The 26,954-nt window shown below is 42.8% G+C and overlaps 1 protein-coding gene across 2 annotated transcripts in view; it reads right to left on the bottom strand.

The window, feature by feature from the left end:
* Window positions 1–7,018: 7,018 nt before the first annotated feature.
* Window positions 7,019–26,954, bottom strand: part of EPHB3 (EPH receptor B3) — a 50,373-nt gene continuing 30,437 nt past the window's right edge. Inside the window, exons 4-16 of one of the 2 annotated variants that reach the window (XM_063916653.1) lie at window positions 26,759–26,914; window positions 19,666–19,995; window positions 19,361–19,485; window positions 19,006–19,168; window positions 18,122–18,227; window positions 17,930–17,982; window positions 14,223–14,345; window positions 13,782–14,029; window positions 12,289–12,504; window positions 9,091–9,240; window positions 8,780–8,973; window positions 8,428–8,583; window positions 7,019–8,281 (exon numbers count right to left, since the gene is read on the bottom strand). In XM_063916653.1, the coding sequence (XP_063772723.1) occupies window positions 8,173–8,281; window positions 8,428–8,583; window positions 8,780–8,973; window positions 9,091–9,240; window positions 12,289–12,504; window positions 13,782–14,029; window positions 14,223–14,345; window positions 17,930–17,982; window positions 18,122–18,227; window positions 19,006–19,168; window positions 19,361–19,485; window positions 19,666–19,995; window positions 26,759–26,914 (2,129 nt within the window). In that variant the 3' untranslated portion in view covers window positions 7,019–8,172. Of the gene's footprint in view, window positions 8,282–8,427; window positions 8,584–8,779; window positions 8,974–9,090; window positions 9,241–12,288; window positions 12,505–13,781; window positions 14,030–14,222; window positions 14,346–17,929; window positions 17,986–18,121; window positions 18,228–19,005; window positions 19,169–19,360; window positions 19,486–19,665; window positions 19,996–26,758; window positions 26,915–26,954 lie in introns of both variants that reach the window. The other variant, XM_063916652.1, reaches the window with a different exon arrangement.

Below are 26,954 nucleotides of genomic sequence, written 5' to 3' on the forward strand. Positions count from 1 at the left end.
ACAAAGTAATACTCAGTATAGCTATATATGTAAATAGTAGATATAACAAAACACAGTAGGTACTGGATGTATATCACAGGGTGTTTGTACCACACAACCCTGAATGTATGCACTCTCTTAACTAACACTGTCCCTTGACAGGTAGAATACTTAAGTGTCCTGTAAAATGCACAGCGCTGGCGAGCAGGCGGCTTTACAGAGGAGGATTTGCCCCAGCAGTCCCAGGAACAGTGCAGCTCCGTGTGATGGTGGCTGACAGGGAGTGAGGGAGAGATATGCAGCTCCAGGGCGGGAACATTTACCCAAATGGTGCCCTGGGGCTACAAGTTAGTCCTTATCCCCCTGCTGGCTTCCCCAATGGCCGCAGCAGGCTGTACAAAAACGGGTTTTTATAGAGAGAAATCCCCCCCCCGTGCCCCGATGGCTAGTGGAGCGGCCGCCCTTTACAGTGTCCACAGCCGCGCCGGATCGTGATAACAGCGGGCCAAAGAGACCCCTTACCTCCCCTTGTACCTGCAGCCACGCGATCTCGGAGGGCAGCGACAAGTGTGTGTGAGAAGGACACCAGAGCCTCCGCTGTAGTACCCCGGCAATCAGGGCACAGGAGTATACAGCGCCGCTGGGGGAGTGATGGAGCTGCAGCAGAGAATGTCCGTCTGACATTCATTAAGCTGCAGCCCTTGAAGTCTTCAGATTTCTTCTGAAATTAGCTTATAATATGGGCTGCAGGAGCAGCCCCCTGTTGATTGCTTGCTTACTGCATGGCACCAACTTACAAACTGAGCTCCTGTGCACGGAGGCAGGGTTATAGAGGAGGCGGCGCTGTGCCTCTTGGGAGCAGTCAAAGCTTTGAGCCTGTTGATGCCTCGGATCAAGATTCTACTCTACACCCCGATGTTAATCCTTGTGGAGCCCAGTGTACCCCGCAGCAGAAACCCATGACACTAATTCTATGTATAGTTTTATCTCTATAGCAGATACTGGTAAGGCAGATCTGCTGATACAAATGGGTTATGTGTAACCGGCGGTCACCATTCCGACGCCAGGATCCCGGCTTGGAGATGCCTGGCTGGGGGGTGACCGCAACGAAGCCCCTCGCGGGCTTACTGCGCTCGCCACAGGTTCTATTCTCATTCTATGGGTGTCTTGGACACAGAGTGTGAATAATCCCCATTAGTCGGCATGCCCACTATCGGGATTGTTAGAGGGTGGGATGCCGGCGTCGGTATTGTGAATGGCGGTCTCCTGACCACCGGTCACACAACTACATCCCGGTACGAACATAAGGCATTTAAATTTGGCAACATATTGGATCACACTGTTATTTTAGGTTCATTATATAAGTAAACACAGAATGTATGTAGTTTTATATAACACTTTCCATTGTTATTTTTTGTTAAATCTTTCTTTATTGAGGAATTAGAATACACAGAACCATTCTTCCTTTTATGCAGTTAGCACAAGTTCAGAACATTGTCCTAAAATGTAGTCGCCTGCTTTCTCACAAAATGTAAAACATAGAATTCTGGTTAGCTTTTGGGTCCAAGAGCAACTATATAATTGTTTTTCCCTCCAAACATCAGAAGACTCCAACAAAACCAACATCTTGTCAGCACTAAAAGTACAGCAACTGCTATTAGTTCCATTTTGCATGGGTCAGTCAGTAATGGTTTTCCTGGTTCTGGTGAATTTAACAGACGTCTTTCTTTCTTGACGTAGAATGGATTTCCCAGTACAAACGTGGAAATATACAGCACTTCTGCATTTAATAACACAGTGCTCCCTTTAAACCATAATGACCATGGTTCCAACCACCAGACCTCTCAACAGTAAGTTACAGCAATAACAAGGTTTTCAGCACCACTTACTGGGGTCAAGAATCCCCCCTAGTGTATACATAGACTAGGCAGGTGAAGATTTGTTAAAGGCATTGCCTACTTTTGGAATTGTTGCCTCTAATTGTACATGCTCTAACAACTTGAAGCAAAAAGGAAGTTCCTCCCAAGACTTTGGTATTAGCTGCAGCTGGGGTCCATGCTACTATTTCACAGGTTGATTCTTTAGCTCCAAGTGAATAGGACTCAATGCATCCAACCCCATCCAATAGAAGTATAAAAAACAGGACAAGGTGAATCCTTCTGCATTGGTTACGGTTAGCAGCAGTGTCCCCACAATTTGATACTGGAGACAAATGAAAGAAGTGGGGAGAACATAAAGAGATGAAAGCTATGCCTCTTGAAACTACAAAATGCTGGTACAGTAAAGATATCAATATGTCTGTAGCGTACATACTAATTTGACGACATCAGTCAGGAGCGAAATTAGTGTAGTAGAGATGTAACCGATATGGAGCCCGGCATACCCCCCCCCCCCCTCTGTTCATGTGGGCATGCACAATGAAGCCCCATTTGGGATATCAGTTCCAGAATGGATGTATACAGCGCCCCATCCAAATTTTGCTATGTGGACAGATGATTGCATGTTATGTCCCAGGCCTTAGCCTAGTGACCCAAGGCTTTCAGCACCCATATATCAAAATCAACACTAAGCGCCTGTGTCACTAGTCTTTTTGGTTGATTGCTGTGGAAAACAAGTCTAACAGCCAGTAAGAGGTGTTGAAAACCACCTGTTGACTTTGAGAGCAGGAAATAAAGTCTGCGATTCATTATTTAAAGCTGAAAAGTGTGCAATATTCCTACAATATTTTGATCTACATCTAGATTAGTATGATCACAGTGAAATATAAAGACTTGAGCAAAGGCCAAAAAACACACAAGCAAAGTAATATACAAGTGAAAGCCAGAAATTCCCAGTTGGAGGGTACAGATGGAATGTACATGTAAAACGGAGAGATTCCTTCAGGTTTTCCTGATTTAGTACTAAAATGCTGGTGATGACTGAAAGCATCTGAAAAGCGGGTGCACATTCTAGTTTAGTTCAGCCGATTGCTCCTAAGCATCATGTATTTACATTAACAAGTGGATGGAATTTATTCCTCATACGTGGTTGTCTGGGATATGGCTTGATAAGAGTTTTAGCTCAGAGAGGTTTTGGCATTAAAAATCTAGGCGCATACAAGTATGATGCAAGAGGTTGTGAACGTCCAGCATGAATACTCTGGTGCTTCAGATGCAGAGTGGTTTTGTGCCTATGCTACTTGTCCTCCTTAAGCTGCACACATTTATATCTTTTGCTTACATCAACATAAAGACGTACTAACATTAAATCAATGCAAACAATATAAATACTTGTTCTTAGTCTTTTTGACGGGTCTGCCTAATTTATGAAGTTTAAAGTGGAACATCACGTGTACATGTAGTCACCACACATTAATTACATTACTGTATGTGCATAGTCTGGCTGACAGCTTAGACGTGGGTAGATTCAGAATTGTAATATTAGCTTTAATATACAACAATATACAGTACATATTGCACTATATTAAAAGGTAAATCTTTCCTTCAGACTGCCAAATAACTTATTACACTAATTATAAAACAAAGAAATAATAAATATTTTGTTGGGCGATTCTCCAGAAAGTGAACATAAAGTCCCATATATCACACGGTTTTATTTATTTTTTCTTTTAAACTGCTCTGTCAAGAAATTGTTGTTATATGAAAACTTAATTGCTAAGTAGCAATGTCTTACCCTATAACTTAAGACCCACTAAAATATTGGTATTTTGGAGAAGTATGTAGTTTCTGTAGCTGCCCCAAGCATCACGAGAATCGCCCTGTTACGTAAAACATAAGTCAACTAAAAGGTGCTGGTCAAATAAGAATCCATGTCACATTTCTGATCAATAGGAACTTAACAATACAACAAAGTATACGTGACAAGTCATGTTTATCCTTTTCTCCAAAACAGAATCTGCCAAGAAGAATGAACACAGAATAAGCCTAGCAGATTCCCACCGATATGTCCTAATTTAACAGTTGTCAATGACAGCTGAGCATATGTTAATAATTTAAACAGACGTTAGGGTCAAACATTTATAAAACACCTTCTAATATTGATATCTCCTAACAATATTTTTGTCCAAAAATAAACACAAAAACAGTCAAAAGAAGAAATAAAAAGGAAAATATAACGATCACAGCCTTGACAACGGATCGTAGCTAAAAGCCTGATAATAAAGAAAAACATCAAACATCTTTAAGAAACAGGGTGGTCTTTACAGATAAATCCAGTCAAACTGAGCCAACTGATGTGTAATATTGCAGCTGTAAATAACCGCTCTATTCATTCCATGCAGTAGTCCAGCCTGGACAATAGTCTGCAATAGAACTAGGATGAACTAATCACATGCCTTACTTGTGAAGACTTATTCTTGTTGAGTAAGGAGTTTCATGACCCACTAAACAGTGGAACAGAAAAACGAGACACTAAGACATTAAATTAAGAAAATGTTCTACATCACAGCACATTATAAATGACTGACATTTAAGTAGAATACAAGTGTCCTGCCGGGCTGAAGTCAAGCAAACCTCTTTTTCCTAAACACACTACTGGAATTTTCCGTAACAGCTTTAATGGAACAAGGAGGTACTTCAGAAAGAGGCTTTGGCTCAGTGATTAAATGTGTCTACTGTAACAAAATGCGACACTGGGACGAATGTTGGAGACCCTGAATTAAAATCACAATGTCATGACTTTGGTTAATGTTGTATCCCAAGAAATGTGCTGTCCAAATAATCCAAAGTAGTCACTTAAAAATGCTACAATGAACACAAAAAATGCCTCACAGCTAGTAGGAAGGCCATGTGGCGTTACATGGTAATAAACCATGTTAACTGTGCTTATAGTGTATTGTATAACAAATGGCTACTTTGGATTTTGTGCGGTCCAAAATTCAACCTCTTCTAATCAATCTCCACTACAGGCCCTCTTGTCTAGGCAGGTCAAGCTTCAGGTTTGATTTCAGTGGGGACAGCCTTCCAAGGAGTTGTATGAGGGACAAAGACATAGGGAAAACTCTTGCATCAGAATAGTTAACACAAATCAGGAAGAATGTGTTGAGAAGTTAGATTTGCACAAGTTGTGTACATTTCCCAACTTCAGCAAATCCCTGCTGGAGAAATTGCGGTGTAGAAAGAACTTTAACTCATATATGGTGGCACTTCCCAAATATGTGCCTCTTTAGAGATAACAAAAGCACTTCTCCCATCTAATATTATATACTCGCTCCTCCCATGACCAATATCAGATGTTGTAAACCATATTATAAGATTATAGAACATGGACTCAACGCATCAAGAATTTATACATTTAACTGGAAGAAAACCAAACTATCCTTAAACCAATGACATCTGCAAATGAACAAACTAGAACAGCTGACATGCATACTTTACTTGTCCCCTAATCATTTTAGAAGTATTTGGCATACATGGATCTATTATGTGCCCACTTAGGCAACACCTACCCAAATCCCTTTGCCACTATATATGGCCTCTCTCTCTATCCTGGACCCACACGGGGAGTTAAAACTCTTCCTCATTCTTCAAAATACTTATAGCCATCTTCTGTATAAATACCTACAGTATGTAATGAATGTATTGCTTGTAACAAAAGCATGCATCTCTCTCCATCCATCTTCTCATTTCTGTATCCTCACCAATCTGCATTTTTGAATAAAATATTTTTACAAAAATAAAGTAATTCATAAACACATTACTAGGCAAACAAAATTGTGTACCAGTTGCAAGCTATTTTATTGTATAGGCAACTATACGTTATAGTCCTTTTTGGGACATGATCGAATACTGCTAGTCTTTATATATAAAAAATGTGTTTATCAGGCTCTTTTTCATTGGTGGATATCAAAAACAAATATTGGTGGTTATATAACAAATAAAAAGCAGACATTACGGTGTCTATTCATGAAGCAGTGAAAAGAGTGTAGAAATGATCCAGTGGAGAAATTGTGCATGGCAGCCAATCAACTACTACGTATACGTTTATAGAATGTACTTGGTTTCCTTACCTTTGGCTTATTATATTTCATTATTTGACTTCATATAAAGACAACTAAAGCTGCTTGTCTCATAAGAAGTCTTCCCATTTCCTACTAATAGGAATTTAACTGTACTACTAATAAAATATCTTTTATCAGTTTTTAATACATTTAAACATAATTTCCTTTGTAAATGGACTAAGATGCAATTGTAAAAATATGTTTCAGTCAATCAAATACAGTTACATCAGAATTAAGGAACGCTTAAAAATATTCTGCATATATGCAGCCCATAAACTTCCCCCAAATCTTCTGCGGAATTCAGTGATCTACCGTTCTGTTTATATTCCCACTCCCCTATCCGCCACATATCATGAAGTGTTTTGGCCAGTCTCCCAGTGTTAGTCTTTCACAGTCAGTTGACAGCTTTACCTTATTGGCTATGAAACTTAAAAAAAAAAAAAAAAAAACACCTCTCCTTTCCAAGACAAGCTCGTCAACAATACCATGTTCAAATTGTCTTCTGACAGGAGTAATTGAATTTAACAGTGCTCTTAAGAAGTGCATGTTCCCAACATGCAAAATACTGAAATCACTTGTCTGATTCATTGAAACTTGTCCATATTTGAATTAATGTCTTAAACTCAACCTTTCTTTGACCTCACACATGAAGCAGTGAAACCTGTCACAGCTGTTGTAGGCTTCTGGTTAAAATACAAAAGTAGTGTCTGAGAAAAAATAGGTTCCATTAAAGTGCTCCCATCACCTATGCCCTGTGGAGGCAGACGTTTCCAAGCAGCCAATTCAGTTCAACTTCGTGAGCCCTGTATGGGCCAGAAAGTGCCTCTGTGACATCACTTCCTACTGACTTAAGTTTCATTTTTATCAAAAGCGTATTGATGTGAAAAAGGTCACATATGAAGTAAAATGGTAAGAGTTTAGTTGCTACATAAGGCATTGGCTATAGACCGTTCTTCTTGTACAGCCCTTTTGACAACATAACAAAAATTTTCACTTCAGACAAGAGGAAAGAAATGTATGATGCAAATTTTTTCCTTAAATAATTTAATTGAAAAAGTATTTCTTAAAAAAAAGAAAAGAAAATTATAAAATGCAGTTATGACATTTTCCATTTTGAATACATCCTCATATCACTGGAAGTGTGAGTACACTTGCAAAATAAAGAGCGTAACATGGCTGCAGGAGGGTGGGCACAAATAAAAACGGTAGATAGGGAATAAAGGCAGGTGTTTAAAAAAAAAAAAAAAAAAACTTTAAAAAACCCCCACAACACAAACAAGCGTATGTGTGTAGCCTGTGTGTGTAGAGATATAAGGAAGTGACAAGTTTCCAGATGGGAGATGTCAACAGCGGAGGAAAAATATGAGGGAAAGGGGGAGGCGGCAGAGAGAACAAATAGGAGGGGGGTGGGGGGAGTGACGGAGTTGTACAGCGCTAATTCCTTATCTATGAGGCACAGGAGTTTCTGAAGACAAAATGGCCCCTATAAGAGTAAACTTGGTGCCAAGGAGTGTATTGTATTAATTAACACCAGATTAAAAACGATGGGCCAAGAGGTCTAAATCACAGGAACTCGCACAGAAAGGTCTCTGTACAATCTTACGAATGTAGGACGCGGGCAACTCTATATTCTGCATGCAGGTACAAAACATTTAAAAAATAAATAAAAGAAGAGGGAAGAACTGGGAATTATAGACGCCTGCTGTAGGTACATACAGAATAAAAACAAAATAGCTAGCTCTGCAACCCTGCACCCTTATTATTGTCATAGAGGTTTTGACGTAGGTGGAAGACACTTTAAAGATTTTGCCTTTCTTGTACTCTCGTGGGACCCTCTACTTACACTTACACTGCTCATATTTACACACGTACTCCACACGCTTCACATTCATGCTTACCAATCTCTTGCACACATTATCATTCACACAAACCAACTGATACCGATGGCCCTATAAAAAAAAAAAACAGAAGTAGGGCTGTAATATACAATCTATCCTGCCTACAGCAGCAGATCACACTGAAGTGCAAGTAATCGGCAAGCAGAGGGATGAGAGTTCTTTTGTGCAAAGGGACTGTGACTCCACTCAAAACCTCACTATCCAGGTTGTCTTGTGCTCCCTTGAGCTCCCGTAGAGCCCTTTGAAGTCCATATTATTTCTTCAATATGAAGAGCTTTGTCCCATGGTGTAGAGATCTCACACCTGAACTGGAAGAGTTTGGCTCATTTGCAGCCTCATGTCTTGGACACTATGGAGAAGCTTCTTTTGATGACCTGCTAGTGTCACCCCGATACGGAGCAAATCCCTAAAGAGCAGAACAGAGAGATTTAGGATTTACACGTTCAAACATGTCTTCTAGCACATAGCATATTAGCTCAAATAAGGAATGCAGACATTGCCTACAAAAATATCTGTATTATCACGCTGCCCATCTCCATCTGATCTACTTACTCAGCAGTCATTTGTGCCACCAAATGGAAAGAGGTAAATCCAGCACTCAGAAATTTCTCCTGATACTGGCCCATCTTGATGGCTTCCAACCAGTCACCAACAGTAGGAAACGTTGTGTAATCTGGGACGGTACGGTCTAGAAGCTGTTGGGAAACACTGGCAGAAAAAGTACAACGTAAGAGCAAAGTCTAATGAGACAAAATATGAGAAAAAAAGGGTCATAGTAACAAAGAGTTACAGTGAAGGATGACCATGAGAAAGAGGATTTCCAAAAAAAAAAAAACAGACACCAAGAGACAGGCATAGTATAAGTATAACATATATAGTGTGTAAATGATGTATGCAGACTAACCCTGCCTGTGCTGGACTGGTAACTTTCAGACTTGCTGCATTTCGTATTAACTTGTCCAAAGAACTGACAATCTGTGAAAATTTAGGCCTTAAATTACGATCACGGAGCCAGCAGTCAAGCATTAGCTGGTGGAGAGCAGACGGGCAGTCCATAGGAGGTGGAAGACGATAGTCCTGCTCCACAGCATTAATAACCTATAAAGAGACAACAGGTTTATATTCACCTATACATTTTCTGCAGTTTTGTATCCACTTAAGGCCCTAACTCATCTTTGTTACTGATAAGGCAGTTTTTACCAGGGTTCCACTTACATCTTGATTAGACATGTCCCAGTATGGTCGCTCACCATACGACATAACTTCCCACATGACAATGCCATAACTCCAAACATCACTTGCAGATGTGAACTTTCGATAAGAAATTGCTTCTGGAGCAGTCCAGCGAATTGGAATTTTCCCTCCCTGTTGGACACATTAATGTAGTTAGTGAAATAGGCAATTCTACAACAGAACTATGTAATGGCTTCACTACTACCCTATGTATTATGCAGAATTTCCACTGGTTTACGGTCGTACTGGTCTACACTTATACAGGGCTGTCTTTTCGTATGGGCTCAATGGGCCCTTGCTCAAGGGACCCAAGAGTATAAGGGCCCTAGGCTTATAGCTGAGGGTCCACTCTTTCCAGGGGTACCAGATTTTTGAAAATTGGCCCTGGGGAACCTGAGATATCTGATGTCAAAGCAGTGGTCCCCATCCAAGCCTGTTAATTGCACTTCCCAGCCAGATATCTTGGGTTCTGTCTGACTTTAGAGTTTTTCTGAGGGTATATTCCAAAAACTCAGACTCTCACCTTTTGGTGGACACTGGCAGCTTGTCTATACTATGCCCAGAACCAGAGATATCGCCTTCAAGCAGCTGGTCCCTGCTGCAGCTCCACACGCATAATTTGCAGTTTTATATTTTCTTTGGTTGATTGCCATGGCTCCTGAACTCTGATCAACAAGTCCCCAATACCTCCTGAAAGGTTGGACTCTCTAGGTTTTTTCCCATTCAAAGCCAAGAAATCTATTTCCAGGAACTTGAGATTTCTGTAGTCAAGCAAGCTGCCCTCCCACCAGAAAATTAGGAATATTAAGCCCACTCCACTATCCACCCCTCCCCTGCGTATTAAACACCCCCTACCACCCTGGAAGTCATGTACCGGGGCCCCTTCATTCAGCCCAGTGCCCCTTTTACAGTTTAGTGTTCACCCTTACCCCCCCATCTCCTACCATCTGTGCAGTAAAGGAGTAATTAGCAGAAATTACTGCTCCAGGTCCTACATGCTGAGCGGAAGATAGAACACACCCTACCGCCCGTGGGACATCAAAGCTGCTGCTGATAGCACCCCCCCACCCCTCCCCCTGGAGGATGGGTAGGGGACCCAGTGTGTTGCTATGCCCAGGGCCTACACTGCTGTTAAGAAGGCCCTGCACTTATATACAGTAGAAGCATTTACTATTGTTTCCTCATTGCACAGTGCTCTAGAAGTATTCTAATGGAATTACATGGCATTTCTTGCCTATCACACAGTGCCTGCAAATAACGAGCCAGCACAATAAATAGCATTCATCAGAAATATACAGGCCCTTTTTTGTGCACGTACCTAATACGGGTTGTGTACAGGAGGTTTACACTTACTTTGTTACCAATGGAGTATGTCAATCTAACATTGTGAGGTCAATATACTCACTGGTGACTAAGGGATCTATTTACTAAGCCTTGGATGAAGATGAAGTGGATGGAGATAAAGTACCAGCTAACCAGCTCCCGACTATCATTTTTCAAACCCAGCCTGTGACATGGCAATTAAATGTATGTGTGGAATTTATTAAAATAACAAAAACTTGTATATCGAACGAATACAAAAAAACACACACCATATTTGCAAGAGCAATTTACTGTGACAAAGGATCTTTCATATTATATTTTTATAACATCAGGTTGCTATATATATATATATATATATATATATATATATATATATATATATATACACACGTACGTACGTACGTACGTACGTACGTACGTACGTACGTACATGTATATATATATATATATATATATATATATATACACACACACATACATACACATACATATATACATATCTCAGCCCTGTAACATTTTACAAATGCAAAGTAGGCATGGTGATTTTTGAATTGGGATCACTGGCCTTCTGTGTGACAAGAGTCCGATAGAACTGGGGGATCCGGTCAGCTAATATATATCTCAGATTCTCAGTGGCTCCATAAATATCTCTATTTCTACACCTTGTTAGGAGTAATAAGTGGAAGTACTGCTTTTTAAATCTATTTACACTTATATCTATTTCTTTTCACCTATTTGTCTGTATGTGTCTAAGTTTTTAACCTCTATGTTTTGCTGTGTAATCCCCAGAGAAATGGGATATTTTAGAAGGCATGAGCAATAAAAGCTAAGTTTTATACAGTTAATTTAGTACAAATTTCACTTGTGCGCCCAACTAGGCAACTACTTTTTGGGTTTTCCCCCCTCTTTTTTTTCGTATTAAGTCAAAGTTGCAATCGGGCTGCACCCCCACACAGTTAGATCTAGTATCAGATTTAGAATTTCCTTAATGAGGTCCAAATGTCAGATAAGATCCAATTGGTCTATTGATCTTCAAGTGTGCAGATACATTTCTTTTTCCTACACAAGACATGGCAATTAAACACTGATCGGCTGGGACTTTATATCTCCATCCGAGGCTTAGTAAATAGACCCCATACGGAGAATGTATCAACTTCGTGACTTTATCACACCCAACACAAGAGCTGGAGAGTAGCAATTCTAATGGGGTGAATGTGCCACCACTATACCAGTAATGACATAATGTACTGCTTTTGCATCATTAAATAAAAACATAAGTACATAGAAAATGAAAGTAAAAATGTAAAAAAAAAAAAAAAACACCAAAATACACAGTAGAGCAAGAGACCTGGAAGCAAAGCGCTGGGCAGGGAGGCAATGGAAATATTTGATCACATTTAATTAATGGCCCATGTGTGTGGTGGAGATGTTCCAGCATCCTCAGCATGACGACATGGATCTTGCAAGTTCAGCAAATATACTGAATATTTTGATTAGGTAGCTATAGTGACATAATGGATGAAATTTGGCCTGGTGTATTTAGATTTTATTAGGGTACTGGAGACTGTCCAGACACACAGTCGTTCAGAAACAAAATAGGATCATAATGCAAAAATCTGCAAGTTGGTACTCAAAAAGAGGAAAATAAATTGTGCAATGGTTTATGGGAAATAGCAGGACACAGAAATATGGTTGCATATGTACATTTAGAGAAAGCAACGATTAATAATGGCTTAGCTAAATACAGCTCTGCAGAGTTTTTTTTCCCACACACACACAGCACTTTTCTCACTCTTTCAGGTTCTTTTTCACTACGGGACCTACGTCCACATCAATTCTGTCACAAACAATTCTTACCAAGGAGCTGGTATAAGTGGGATCAGATCGGCTGTTCTCCAGGAACCTGGACAGGCCAAAGTCAGACACCTTACAGACAAGGTTGCTGTTCACCAGAATGTTACGGGCAGCAAGATCTCGATGAACATAGTTCATCTCTGCCAAATACTTCATTCCTGATGCAATGCCACGTAGTATTCCTACTAGCTGGATCACTGTGAACTGTCCATCATTCATCTAACAGAAAAAAAAAAAAAAAAATCACCCATTATAGAACAATGCATCATTTACAGGACAATTAAATCCTGCATATAAATTTGGCTAATATGAATTTTACCCTTCCAAAAGCGTAGGCTACACTGTTCAGGTACCATTATTCTCAAACACATTTCAATGGATCCATTTCCTTTCAATTATATTTTTCCAACATTTTACCTCACAAAAACTACCCAGATACATAATTATGTCTTGCTAAATAGGAGTACAGTAGTTTTTATCGTATGTCACTACATATGTTCAGTAATTCATCAAAAGTTACAGAATATATGAATGGACAAGTCTGCTCAGAAAAGACAGAATTTAATTGCCCCCCCTTCCCCCAACAAAATAATAATAATAAAAAAAGATTTCATTTTACTGTGCAAATGCGATTTTTAAAACCATGTGAAGAACAAAATAATGGTTTAACGAAATCATCCGCTGTTATGAAGTGCAGACAACCTTGTGTGCTTTTATTTTACTTTGATGGGGTTTAGACATTTTACCACTTGCCAGAATCTACTACAATATTTCTGATTATATTTAATCAATAAGAAGCACTTTTTTTTTTTTTTTTTTGCTTAAGGGTCCTTTATAATATAATCAACAAGTTGTCAACAAAGACAGTCTTATCCTATTATATGGCTGCACAAGCCCTCCTCCTCAGTCATTTTTTTACAAAAACAGTAGCACTAACACATATGTATTTCTCGGAGGCACTCCTAAATTATATTTGTTGCCAATTTGCACTAGGTGTTACTGCCCATCATGTGTGTGGGGGGAATGTCGCTGAACAACCCTCCATTTTGAGACATGATCCAAAATGTAAAACCTATAATGCAATCTTGCTTTATGCAGCATATGTGCATTGAAAAAAAAAATCAGGACTATATTTAGTTGAAAGAAGTCCCGTCTGCACAAAAGAGGTCTAGGTTCCACCATAACCTCGCAAGTGTAGCTTTACTCTGCAAACTGCAGAAACAGATTAAAACCCAGTCAGTGTTTATGCATGTTACTGTGACTCCCAAACACAGTAAGGGGTATCTGTACTAAAATGGGGATTTATAGAAGTGGAGATGTTGCCCATAGTAACCAATCAAATTCTAGATGTTGTCTTCTAGAAGGTGCTAGATAAATAAGTAGAATCTGATCTGTTGCTATGGGCAACATCTCCACTTCTAAAAATCAGCATTTTTTTTGTAAAATAGACCTTTAAAATGGAAGCGGGTAGTTTTAAAGAATTACTATTCATTCACCCTTAGGAAAGAATCAAGTGCTCCATTCTCCATAAACTCTGTTAGGATCATCACTGGGCGACTCCTGGTCACAACGCCTTCTAATCGTATGATGTTTGGATGATCGAACTGTCCCATAATGCTTGCTTCACCCAGAAAGTCACGTCTTTGCTGTTCTGTATATCCTGCTTTCAGCGTCTTGATTGCCACCAGCTGTTCCCGGCGTCCAGCCTGCTTCAATCTTCCACGACAAACCTCCCCAAACTCACCTAGAAATGAGTAGATAAGAAATCAATCTGCCCATTCTTTTCTACAGTGTAACAGATCACATTTCACTTAATATATTCACGATAACCTTACGTCTGCACTATGCACTTCTAAATCCTTCCTTGCATCATTAAGTGAAAAACTAGACGCATCTGACTTTAACGGATATGCAGTGAATGTTTTTAGGAGACAAACCTGCGCCAATCACTTCTTCAATCTTCACACACGAAATGTCAATTTCTTTAGCAAAGTCTCGCACAGCTTCATTAGGATCCTCATAAGTAAACGGATCAATGTAAAGCTTCATGCCAGGAACCACTGTGAGAAGAAGAAGTATCAAGTACCTTTGTCACTCTGCACTGTCTTTAAAAAGCAGAACTACAAAATCATCCAGAAAAGACACACTCAAGAAAGGCTCTTTAATAGTCTATATATAAAAATACAAATAACCTGAATACTACTAGTATACAACTCAATCAATAGTGTTATAAAGAAAACTGTATACTGATGATTTTCTGCCACTTATTTATAAGACCATTACAATAAGATAGCTTACATTGAATAAAACATGAACCTGCCATTGTAGTTTTGCCCCAGATATGCACTGAAGGCCTTCTATGAAGTAAATCAGATATGAGGTGGTTGCCGCATAAGGGTAGACTTGTACCCACTGTCCAAAGTAACTTTAGAATGAAAGAAGTAGCCTGTGTTATTAATAAAAAAAATAAATAAATGTTTGTCCCTAATATGGTTAAAATCTATTCTTGTGGATTGAGTTTACAAATAACTGTATGCATTAGATCTATTTGCTGAACTGCAACTTACTTTCTGTTTTTCTGTGTACATGTAGATGTAGGATTAGTCATAATGGGGGGGGGAGGGGGGGTAGTGCTATCAGCTCACGTTATGTACGCTGACACTGTTTCTCCCCATGTATTACTGTGGAGGTGTGCTAAATGACAGGGGCTCAGCGCTGCTACCTACTAGATAGCGCGTAAGATGTCCCAAGCCCATGTATGAACAGCCAGTATCACTGACCTTACTGGAACCTGCAGTTATAGGGGGGAATTCAATTGTTTGAAAAGTCGGTTGGGTGTCTTTTTTTCCTGTCTATTACATAGGAAAAAACAGACACCCAACTGACTTTCCAAGCAATTGAATAGCCCCCATAGATTTCAAAAGCTGTAGGTGTCATTGCCCCATTCACAGCCACCGTAGTGGCTGCCAGGCTGAATGGGAGATCAGTGACGTGCGGTGGGGTGAGGCAGAGCCTTTCCTGTCATACAAACATTTGCGCCAGAGTTTTGACTGTATAAAGTATACGAAAAAAACAAAGAATATGTTTGATATATCTTCTTCGCATTATTCTAATCATTTTTATAGGCAAAACTATGGAATAAAAAGTCTATGGCAGGTGCCTGATGCGCACATCTCTGATCAAAAGTCACCAAATTTCCAGGAGTTTGCACTGCTGCACGTGTGTATAGTTTTCACAGGAACCCTTGGACTCATATTGTGTGTAAATCAGACTCTGCCTCCTGAACCATTTAGCTCACCGTACGTCCCTGTGGGAGATGGGAGATCTTGTGAGGCTTGTGAGATCTTGCACATGCCCAGTGGAGCCGGCTGGGAGGAGAGACACAGCGCATCTGCACTAGTGTGGGTTGTGACAGGGGAAAAGGAGGGGGGGTTCCACTTCCCCACTACAGCATCCAAGATGTTAATACATCACATAGGTAGTGTCAGCAGTGTATTGAAGGAATGCCTAGTTTATAGTGTTATTGTATTGGTCCACGATGAAGCCACACAGAGGGAATGGATTTAATTTCCCAACAAAACCTTTTCGTGCAAGCTTTGGACTGGGGTGTATGCACAAACCGTAATTTACATGTAGTCATGGTGCAGATGTCAAAGGGAAACCTGGTGCTCAAAGTGAGGGAAATCAACCACTACTATCGGGAGTAAAGTAAGTGTACTGGACTGTACACAGAGTGGAAATTAAATGCAATGTTTAACTTGACCGATTGTACACAGAGCAATACATTCACACACACAGCATAACAAGTGTTGTGTGGGAAAGAAAGATATGGAGGCTAATGAGGTGCTACACAAAACATAGGGCTTGATGACAAAGATGGAGGCAATGTCAATATGGAATGCAGTAGAGCAAGGTTTTGCACTGTGCATGTGTTGCGATTGTCTTATGATGACAGATGCAGAGAGAATTTATTCGCAAACGGAGTACGGATGGTGTAATGGTTAGCATTACTGCCTCACAGCACGGAGGTCATGGGTTCGATTCTCATCATGGCCCTAATTGTGTGGAGTTTGTATATTCTCCCCGTACTTGCGTGGGTTTTCTCCGGGTACTCTGGTTACCTCCCACAATCCAAAAATATACTGGTAGGTTAATTGAATCCCAACAAAATTAACCCTAGTGTGAATGTGTATGCATGTACATGTGATAGGGAATAACGATTGTAAGCTCCACTGGGGCAGGGACTGATGTGAATGGGCAAAACATTCCCTGTAAAGCGCTGCAGAATGTGTGCGTGCTATATATGTAACTGGTAACAATAAATTAACAGAGAGGCACCTTTTGTGGCTAGTAATAAGGGGGAGGGGGGGGGGGGGTAGAACGGTTTGCAACTGCGATTCTGTGTATAGTCAAAATGGCTCCGCTGCCTCCTGGTGGCTGTGACATTTGCGTATTTACACACAGCCGCTGCATACTGAATCACAGCTGCAGTGGCATTAGTGTACATCTGACCCAGGCCCATAGACTTCTATAGACACAGTGTCATGTCCTCTGCAAAGTACACTGCTGGAACTAAGTCTTTCACAACCTCTAATCATGGTCTACAAACCCTAATCATCCAACACACAGAATGTAGGCCAGTTGTAGGCAACATTTGGCACTCCAGTTACGGAACTACACATCCCAGCATGCCCTGCCACAGTTTTAGCATGTCCTAACAGCAAAACTGTGGCAGGGCATTCTGGGACCTGTATTTCCAGCTGGAGTGCCACAGGTTGCCTACCCCTGATGTAGTCAATATTTAACAGAACACTAGGCCTAAAAAATATAAATTCTAGCAACATTCACAGATGGATGTAGTCCTTTCAGGATCTTTAGATTTCATATAAAACTAGCCATAGGAAAGATTAGTTTTCAATGTTGTTTGAGGAAATTGCTGGTGGTATATTTTCCTCTCTCCCTTTGGAATCTGAGATAGCAGGTAATAGCCTCAGTTGCTTGGTGGCCACAAAACAAGAAAATCTGAATAATAGCCAAATAGGGTGATCCACAGATCTGCAGTCAGTCCATGCGTGAGGATACCTTTCTACACACGACTGCCAATGTTAGGAGATCCTTTCATAGATTTGGGGACTCAGAGTTAAAACAGAGAGTCAAACAGAAAGTCACACTGTGCAATGTCTAGACGTGTGTGTATATCGTGAGATACATTACACAAAAACTGAAGCCATCACATTAAATAAGAGGAAAAGAAAGCCACATTTAACAAGAGCAGGTAGAAGTGCATTGTAAAAAATAGGCAGCAGATGCAATTATTTACAAGCACAGAGAGATACAACTAGCGAAGTAGTTTTAACAACTGCCAATTACTACTGAACTCCACAGGATGCTAATTACAAATTGCTAAGCAATGCAAAGTGAGAATAGACAATGTGCAGCCATCCAGAACAAGCAAGTCAGCTGTAACTACCAGAAGGTAGCTCATCACATGTTACACCCAGTCAGATGCCCACAATGGTGAAAGCAGAAAGGGAGACCACAGGTTACAACAATAACGCTTTCCATGTGTGATACAGAGAAGTAGGTCATTACAGAAAGATCATCAATATCTACTGTGTATTATTGCTCATTAAACTATACTCACTGTATTGTTGCAGTTTCTCGGTGTATTCAGATTCCGGATCATTTCTCTGCTTTCTGCTGAATAAGGGACCAACAAAGTTCAGTGAACATTCTGAACACCAGCCACGCTCAGAACAAACCATGCAGTCTGCAAATGATAGCACTGCCACACCCAAAACCTTTATCACTTCTCCAAGCACTGCATACCACTCACCTGAAGCACACAATGACAATAATGACCACTGCAATTATAAATATCAGCCCAGCTATCACAGAGCCAACCACCATCGGGACCTGCTCCTTGAGACTGCTCCGATCTCCTGTAGGGGGGAGGAAACAGGGAAGGGAAAAAAGGGGGAGGGGAAATGAGGGATCAGTGGGCACCAGGAAAAAAATAAGGAAGTGAGAAATAACAGGGATAGAAGGTATGGAATCTGTGGATAGAGGGGGCACTGGGAGCCAAGGACTGTTTGTCAAAGGTGAATAAAGGAATTGAGAGGTGAAAGGGGGAAACTGCAATCAGTAGATGGAAGAAAAAGGTCAGATGGATAAGAGCAGTAGATCTGATGTACAAGCTGGGAGACATATTTGGAGACTAGGAAAATCACTTGAAGGGTAAGAATAGGTAGATTTAAGTCAGAAAGGCCAAAGGAAGCAGGCACAAAAAACATGGAAGACCATAAGGCTTGTCATGAGGGGGTGGCTGTAAGCTTCCATAAAAGATGCTGGGACATGCTGCAGGTCAGGGATTTTCATTGTGTAACTGTCATCCATAACAACAATTAGATTTTAAGAGTGATACTAGCATTGTAGAATATGGGCTTAGTAAATATGCAGAATAATGTACCAGGGAGTTGCCGGAGACATGGGTGGAACATTGTGGTTTGTGGCGAGTTAGCAATACAAAATGAATGAATAAGGAGGACCTGTCTGAACGTAACTGAACAGATTAAAAAAATAAGTAGATGAAATAAATACATATTTTCAACAGGTAAACAAGCAGTAGTAAGACTGATCAGATTTTAGTGTGGTTACTATATACTGATTTTTGGTTCAGAGAAAGGAGAGTGATATATGGGGGCAAAGGAATTTACGCACCATCCTCAGCTATGGTCAGGAACTCGTGTGGCTCACTGTACGCTCCATATCCAGCAACTGTACGAGCACGAACTTGAACCACATAAGCAGTGTCTGGAAATAAGCCCTCCATACGCACATTGGTGCGCTGACTGGTCACTGTGTTTCCTGCGCCGTTGTGAGCCTGGGAGTAACAAATGCAAGGAAGAAAATGTAAGGCACAGAATTCAGCAGGTGGCTACAACATGCATGCATACATACAGACAGAGACAGACAGACATTTAAACGGGAAATCTGAAAGAAGTAGGAAAAAATATGGGACGAACTTGAACGGTGACAAACAGGACTTAAATGTATGGCTGTTTGGGATGCTCACCTTTGCATAATACTTTATCTCATAATCCAAAATGATACCATTGGGCCGCTCAGGGGGAGCCCAGGACAAATGGAGAGAACTTGCTGAGCTTCCATGAGATTGCACGATAGGAACAGATGAAGGAGCTAAAGGGAAAGTGTAAAGTCATAATCTGTATATTAAATTCCCTTTCCTAATCAGATATGCATTACACATCCCAGCATGCCCTCCCATGCAATTTCCACTTCTGATCACCTTGTTGTTCTATCCCTACCACATTCTTATTTTTGCCATATCTCAATGTTTCAATCCTCTCTCTCACTCACCTGCTTGGTTGGTTGTGATATTTACAGAATAATAATTTGGGGTGTGCTGGCTCTTGCTAGACACCCCATTAATAGCCTGGACTTCAAAGCTGTATTTTGTATGGGCCTGGAGATGACTGACTGAGACACGTCGCTGCTTGACGCCTAGTTGACGTGGCCAAAACTGAACGTTATCATCACAGCGAGAGCACGTTTGTTCCGAGCACTTTTTACAGATCACATTGTATGAAGTATCATTTCGACCACCCAATAAGGTAGGTTCTCCCCACTCTAGGATAACAGAGGTCTCATTCACATTGGATATCACATGTCGTGGTCCCGAAGGCACAGCTGGAAGTAAGAAGAGATTACATGTGGCAAGCACATCACAAACTCCTCACATAATTATCTTCTACCTTTATACTACATCACACTTATTTTCCCACTGCAACATCACTGGTCTTGTAACAAGCAATTGCTTAGCTTTGTGTATGAAAAACTGGCAGCATAGAACACTACAATGTGCCCATATAACATTCATATGAACAATGTGCAAAGTATAGCATGTATAAGGCAGGAAATAAGATCACCGACACTATGGGCCTGATTCAGATGTGTTTGGAGAGGCCATCACTGCAGTGATAGCGCTGTATGGTGATGTAGCAGGAGGCATCTAGTACAGGCAGACGCCTCTTGCTGCAGTAGTGATCCGACCTGCATCCTAGAACGCAGCATCAATCCCTGGACTCATCATCGGGCGGCTTAAGGCATCCATAAGGATGCGCAAGGCACCCGTTGCAGAGGCCAGAATATCTCTGTCCAGTGACCGAGATCCTCTTCCCTCCCCCTAAACAGCAACAACATGTCTCTGTTTTCACTTGCCTTCGAAATGGTACCAGACTATCAATCGCTGACAGTCCGATGGCAGGTTACTTGCTACATTGCAGGATCAGTCCACGCCAAGTTCCGATAATCGGTACTTTGTGCATCCTGTAGCAACAGCTACAGGATCTGAATCATCCCCTATATCAGGCCTGTCCAACCCGTGGCTCTCCAGCTGTTGTGAAACTACACATCCCAGCATGCCCTTCTACAGTTTTAGAATTCCCGAATAGCAAAACTGTGGCAGGCCAGGCATACACTATATGGCTCTGGATAATAATAATAATAATAATAATAATAATAATACTATTATTATTATTATTAATAATCATAATAATAAGATTTTACTCACCGGTAATTCTATTTCTCGTAGTCCGTAGTGGATGCTGGGGACTCCGTAAGGACCATGGGGAATAGACGGGCTCCGCAGGAGACTGGGCACTCTAAGAAAGATTTAGTACTACTGGTGTGCACTGGCTCCTCCCTCTATGCCCCTCCTCCAGACCTCAGTTAAGGAAACTGTGCCCGGAAGAGCTGACATTACAAGGAAAGGATTTTGGAATCCAGGGTAAGACTCATAGCAGCCACACCAATCACACCGTATAACTTGTGATAACATACCCAGTTAACAGTATGAACAATCAACAAAGCATCAACCACGGATGCCAACATAACATAACCCTTCATTAAGCAATAACTATATACATGTATTGCAGAAAGTCCGCACTTGGGACGGGCGCCCAGCATCCACTACGGACTACGAGAAATAGATTTACCGGTGAGTAAAATCTTATTTTCTCTAACGTCCTAGTGGATGCTGGGGACTCCGTAAGGACCATGGGGATTATACCAAAGCTCCCAAACAGGCGGGAGAGTGCGGATGACTCTGCAGCACCGAATGGGCAAACACAAGGTCCTCCTCAGCCAGGGTATCAAACTTGTAGAATTTTGCAAAAGTGTTTGAACCCGACCAAGTAGCTGCTCGGCAAAGCTGTAATGCCGAGACTCCTCGGGCAGCCGCCCAAGAAGAGCCCACTTTCCTTGTGGAATGGGCTTTTATCGATTTTGGATGCGGCAATCCAGCCGCAGAATGAGCCTACTGAATCGTGTTACAGATCCAACGAGCAATAGTTTGCTTTGAAGCAGGAGCACCCAGCTTGTTGGAAGCATACAGGATAAAACAGCGAGTCAGTTTTCCTGACTCCAGCCCTTCTGGCCACATAAATCTTCAAAGCCCTGACTACATCAAGCAACTTGGAATCCTCCAAGTCACGAGTAGCCGTAGGCACCACAATAGGTTGGTTCAAATGAAAAGATGACACTACCTTCGGCAGAAATTGTGGACGAGTCCGCAATTCTGCCCTGTCCACATGGAAAACCAGATAGGGGCTTTTACATGACAAAGCCGCCAATTCTGACACACGCCTAGCCGAAGCTAAGGCCAATAGCATGACCACCTTCCACGTGAGATACTTTAGCTCCACGGTCTTAAGTGGCTCAAACCAGTGGGATTTCAGGAAACCCAACACCACGTTGAGATCCCAAGGTGCCACTAGTGGCACAAAAGGGGGCTGAATATGCAGCACTCCCTTAACAAACGTCTGAACCTCAGGAAGAGAAGCCAGTTTTTTAAAGAAAATGGATAGGGCCGAAATCTGGACCTTTATGGACCCCAACTTCAAGCCCATAGTCACTCCAGAGTGTAGGAAGTGCAGGAACCGGCCCAGCTGGAATTCCTCTGTAGGGGCCTTCCTGGCCTCACACCAGGCAACATATTTTCGGCATATACGGTGATAGTGTTTTGCTGTCACGTCCTTCCTAGCCTTTATTAGCGTAGGAATAACTTCATCCGGAATGCCTTTTTCCGCTAGGATCCGGCGTTCAACCGCCATGCCGTCAAACGCAGCCGCGGTAAGTCTTGGAACAGACAGGGCCCCTGTTGCAACAGGTCCTGTCTGAGAGGCAGAGGCCATGGGTCCTCTGTGAGCATTCCTTGCAGTTCCGGGTACCAAGTCCTTCTTGGCCAATCCAGAACAATGAGTATTGTTCTCACTCCTCTTTTTCTTACGATTCTCAGCACCTTGGGTATGAGAGGAAGAGGAGGAAATACATAGACCGACTGGAACACCCACGGTGTCACTAGTGCGTCCACAGCTATCGCCTGAGGGTCCCTTGACCTGGCGCAATACCTTTTTAGCTTTTTGTTGAGGCAGGATGCCATCATGTCCACCTGTGGCAGATCCCATCGATTTGTAATCTGCGTGAAGACTTCTTGATGAAGTCCACACTCTCCCGGGTGGAGGTCGTGCCTGCTGAGGAAGTCTGCTTCACAGTTGTCCACTCCCGGAATGAACACTGCTGACAGTGCTTGCACGTGATTCTCCGCCCAACGAAGAATCCTGGTGGCTTCCGCCATCGCCACTCTGCTTCTTGTGCCGCCCTGGCGGTTTACATGAGCCACTGCGGTGATGTTGTCTGACTGAACCAGCACCGGTTGGTTGCGAAGCAGAGGCTCCGCTTGACTCAGGGCGTTGTATATGGCCCTTAGTTCCAGGATATTTATGTGCAGACAAGCCTCCTTACTTGACCACAACCCTTGGAAGTTTCTTCCCTGAGTGACTGCCCCCCATCCTCGGAGGCTCGCATCCGTGGTCATCAGGACCCAGTCCTGTATGCCGAACCTGCGGCCCTCGAGAAGGTGAGCACTCTGCAGCCACCACAGAAGAGACACCCTGGCCCTGGGGGACAGGGTGATCAGCCGATGCATCTGAAGATGCGATCCGGACCACTTGTTCAACAGATCCCACTGAAAGATCCTTGCATGGAACCTGCCGAAGGGAATGGCTTCGTATGATGCCACCATCTTTCCCAGGACTCGCATGCAGTGATGCACCGACACCTGTTTCGGTTTTAAGAGGTCTCTGACTAGAGTCACGAGCTCCTGAGCCTTCTCCGCCGGGAGAAACACCTTCTTCTGGTCTGTGTCCAGAATCATGCCCAGAAAGGGCAGACGCGTCGTAGGAATCAGCTGCGATTTTGGGATATTCAGAATCCAGCCGTGCTGTTGCAACACTTCCTGCGAGTGTGCTACGCTGATCAGCAACTGCTCTCTGGACCTCGCCTTTATGAGGAGATTGTCCAAGTATGGGATAATTGTGACTCCTTGCTTTCCCAGGAGCACCATCATTTCCGCCATTACCTTGGTAAATATTCTCGGTGCCATGGAGAGCCCAAACGGCAACGTCTGGAATTGGTAATGACAGTCCTGTACCACAAATCTGAGGTACTCCTGATGAGGTGGATAAATGGGGACATGCAAGTAAGCATCCTTGATGTCCAGAGACACCATAAAATCCCCCTCTTCCAGGCTTGCAATGACCGCTCTGAGCGATTCCAATTTGAACTTGAATCTTTTCAGATAAATGTTCAGGGACTTTAAATTCAATATGGGTCTGACCGAACCGTCCGGTTTCGGTACCACAAACATTGTGGAATAGTATCCCCTTCCCTGTTGAAGGAGGGGAACCTTTACCACCACCTGCTGGAGATATAACTTGTGAATTGCCGCTAACACTACCTCCCTTTCCATGGGGAAAGCTGGCAGGGCCGATTTGAGGTAAAGGTGAGGGGGCATCACTTCGAATTCCAGCTTGTATCCCTGAGACACAATCTGTATAGCCCAGGGATCCACCTGTGAGCGAACCCATTGGTGGCTGAAATTTCGGAGACGCGCCCCCACCGCTCCTGGCTCAACCTGTGGAGCGCCAGCGTCATGCGGTGGATTTAGTGGAAGCCGGGGAGGACTTCTGTTCCTGGGAACTAGCTGTATGGTGCAGCTTCTTTCCTCTACCCCTGCCTCTGGCAAGAAAGGATGCACCTCTGACTTTCTTGCTTTTTTGTGATCGAAAGGACTGCATTTGGTAATACGGTGCTTTCTTAGGCTGTGGGGGAATATATGGCAAAAAATTTGACTTCCCAGCCGTAGCTGTGGAAACTAGGTCCGAGAGACCGTCCCCAAACAATTCCTCACCCTTGTAAGGTAAAACCTCCATGTGCTTTTTGGAGTCGGTATCACCTGTCCATTGCCGTGTCCACAGGACCCTTCTGGCAGAAATCGACATTGCATTTATTCTAGAGCCCAGTAGGCAAATGTCCCTCTGGGCATCCTTCATATATAGGACAGCGTCTTTTATATGCCCCAGGGTAAGTAAAATAGTATCCTTGTCCAAGGTATCCAGTTCCTCAGACAGATTATCTGTCCATGCTGCTACAGCACTACACATCCATGCCGACGCAATTGCCGGCCTCAGTAGAGTACCTGAATGCGTATAAACAGACTTCAGGATACTTTCCTGCTTCCTATCCGCAGGATCCTTTAGGGAGGCCGTATCCTGTGACGGCAGGGCCACCTTTTTAGATAAGCGTGTCAGAGCTTTGTCTACCCTAGGGGAGGATTCCCAGCGCATCCTGTCCGTTGGCGGGAAAGGGTACGCCATAAGTAACCTTTTGGAAATAAGCACTTTCCTATCGGGGGAATCCCACGCTTTTTCACATAACTCATTTAACTCATGTGAAGGGGGAAAAGTCACCTCTTGCTTTTCCTCCCCATACATATAAACCCTCTTGTCAGGGACAGGGTTTACCTCTGATATGTGCAATACATCCTTCATTGCTATAATCATGTAGCGGATGGCTTTAGCCATTTTAGGCTGCAATTTTGCATCATCGCCATCGACACTGGAGTCAGAATCCGTGTCGATATCTGTTTCAACAATTTGGGATAGTGGGCGCTTCGGAGACCCTGACGGCCTCTGCGCTGTAGGATCAGGCATGGGCTGAGACCCCAACTGTCCCAAGGCATCAGCTTTATCCAACCTTTTATGCAAGGAGTTTACATTATCATTTAACACCTTCCACATATCCATCCAATCAGGTGTCGGCGCCGTCGGCGGAGACACGTCATTCATCTTGCTCCTGCTCTGCCTCCACATAGCCCTCCTCGTCAAACATGTCGACACAAGCGTACCGACACGCCACACACACAGGGGATGCTCTATATGAGGACAGGACCCCCACAAGGCCTTTTGGAGAGACAGAGAGAGTATGCCAGCACACACCCCAGCGCTATAACACCCAGGAATCACACAGTAACTTAGTGTTTACCCAGTAGCTGCTGTATATATGATTAATGCGCTAAATTTATGTGCCCCCCTCTCTTTTTACCCTCTTTCTACCGTGAGTCTGCAGGGGAGAGCCTGGGGAGCTTCCTCTCAGCGGAGCTGTGGAGAGAAAATGGCGCTGGTGAGTGCTGAGGAAGAAGCCCCGCCCCCTCAGCGGCGGGCTTCTGTCCCGCGATTTTGTGTAAAAATAATGGCGGGGGCTCATGCATATTACAGTGCCCAGCTGTATATATGTTGCTTTTTGCCAGGAGGTACTCAATTGCTGCCCAGGGCGCCACCCCCTGCGCCCTGCACCCTACAGTGACCGGAGTGTGTGGGTTAGTGTGGGAGCAATGGTGCACAGCTGCAGTGCTGTGCGCTACCTCATATGAAGACCGGAGTCTTCTGCCGCCGATTTTGACGTCTTCTTGTTTCAACCCGCCGGCTTCTGTCTTCTGGCTCTGCGAGGGGGACGGCGGCGCAGCTCCGGGAACGGACGACCAAGGTTAAGTTCCTGTGTTCGATCCCTCTGGAGCTAATGGTGTCCAGTAGCCTAAGAAGCGCAACCTAGCCGCAGTTAGTAGGTTTGCTTCTCTCCCCTCAGTCCCACGTAGCAGAGAGTCTGTTGCCAGCAGAAGCTCTCTGAAAATAAAAAAAACCTAACTAAAATACTTTCTTAATAGCAAGCTCAGGAGAGCTCACTAAAATGCACCCAGCACCTTCCGGGCACAGATTCTAACTGGGGTCTGGAAGAGGGGCATAGAGGGAGGAGCCAGTGCACACCAGGAGTACTAAATCTTTCTTAGAGTGCCAAGTCTCCTGCGGAGCCCGTCTATTCCCCATGGTCCTTACGGAGTCCCCAGCATCCACTAGGACGTTAGAGAAATTATTATTATTATTATTATTATTATTATTATTATTATTATTATTATGATGATGAATTGGCAGTTGGAACTGGCCTAAATAATCATGGGTTATACAATGATAAGTCAACGTATTATTTGTCATCAATTCATTAATATTTTTAAGCCAAAATCACATTTACAATTTCTCTCCACACTCTGCCCTCTTACTTGTGCAAGGCGTGTCAGGAGTCTCGTTGTCAGCTCTGTAGAAGCCATTATGGCAGGAGCACACAGTAGCTGCAGAAGAATTGGCTTTGCTGCTTGCAGGACAAGGAGTGCAGGGCCCTGTCCCTTGGTTTAGCTTGTATGTGTTACTAGTACAGGCTGGCAAAGAAAAACAAACCTGTTAGTGCTTAAGAAATGA

Source organism: Pseudophryne corroboree, chromosome 4 (assembly GCF_028390025.1).
Source record: "Pseudophryne corroboree isolate aPseCor3 chromosome 4, aPseCor3.hap2, whole genome shotgun sequence".
Lineage (NCBI taxonomy): Eukaryota > Metazoa > Chordata > Amphibia > Anura > Myobatrachidae > Pseudophryne > Pseudophryne corroboree.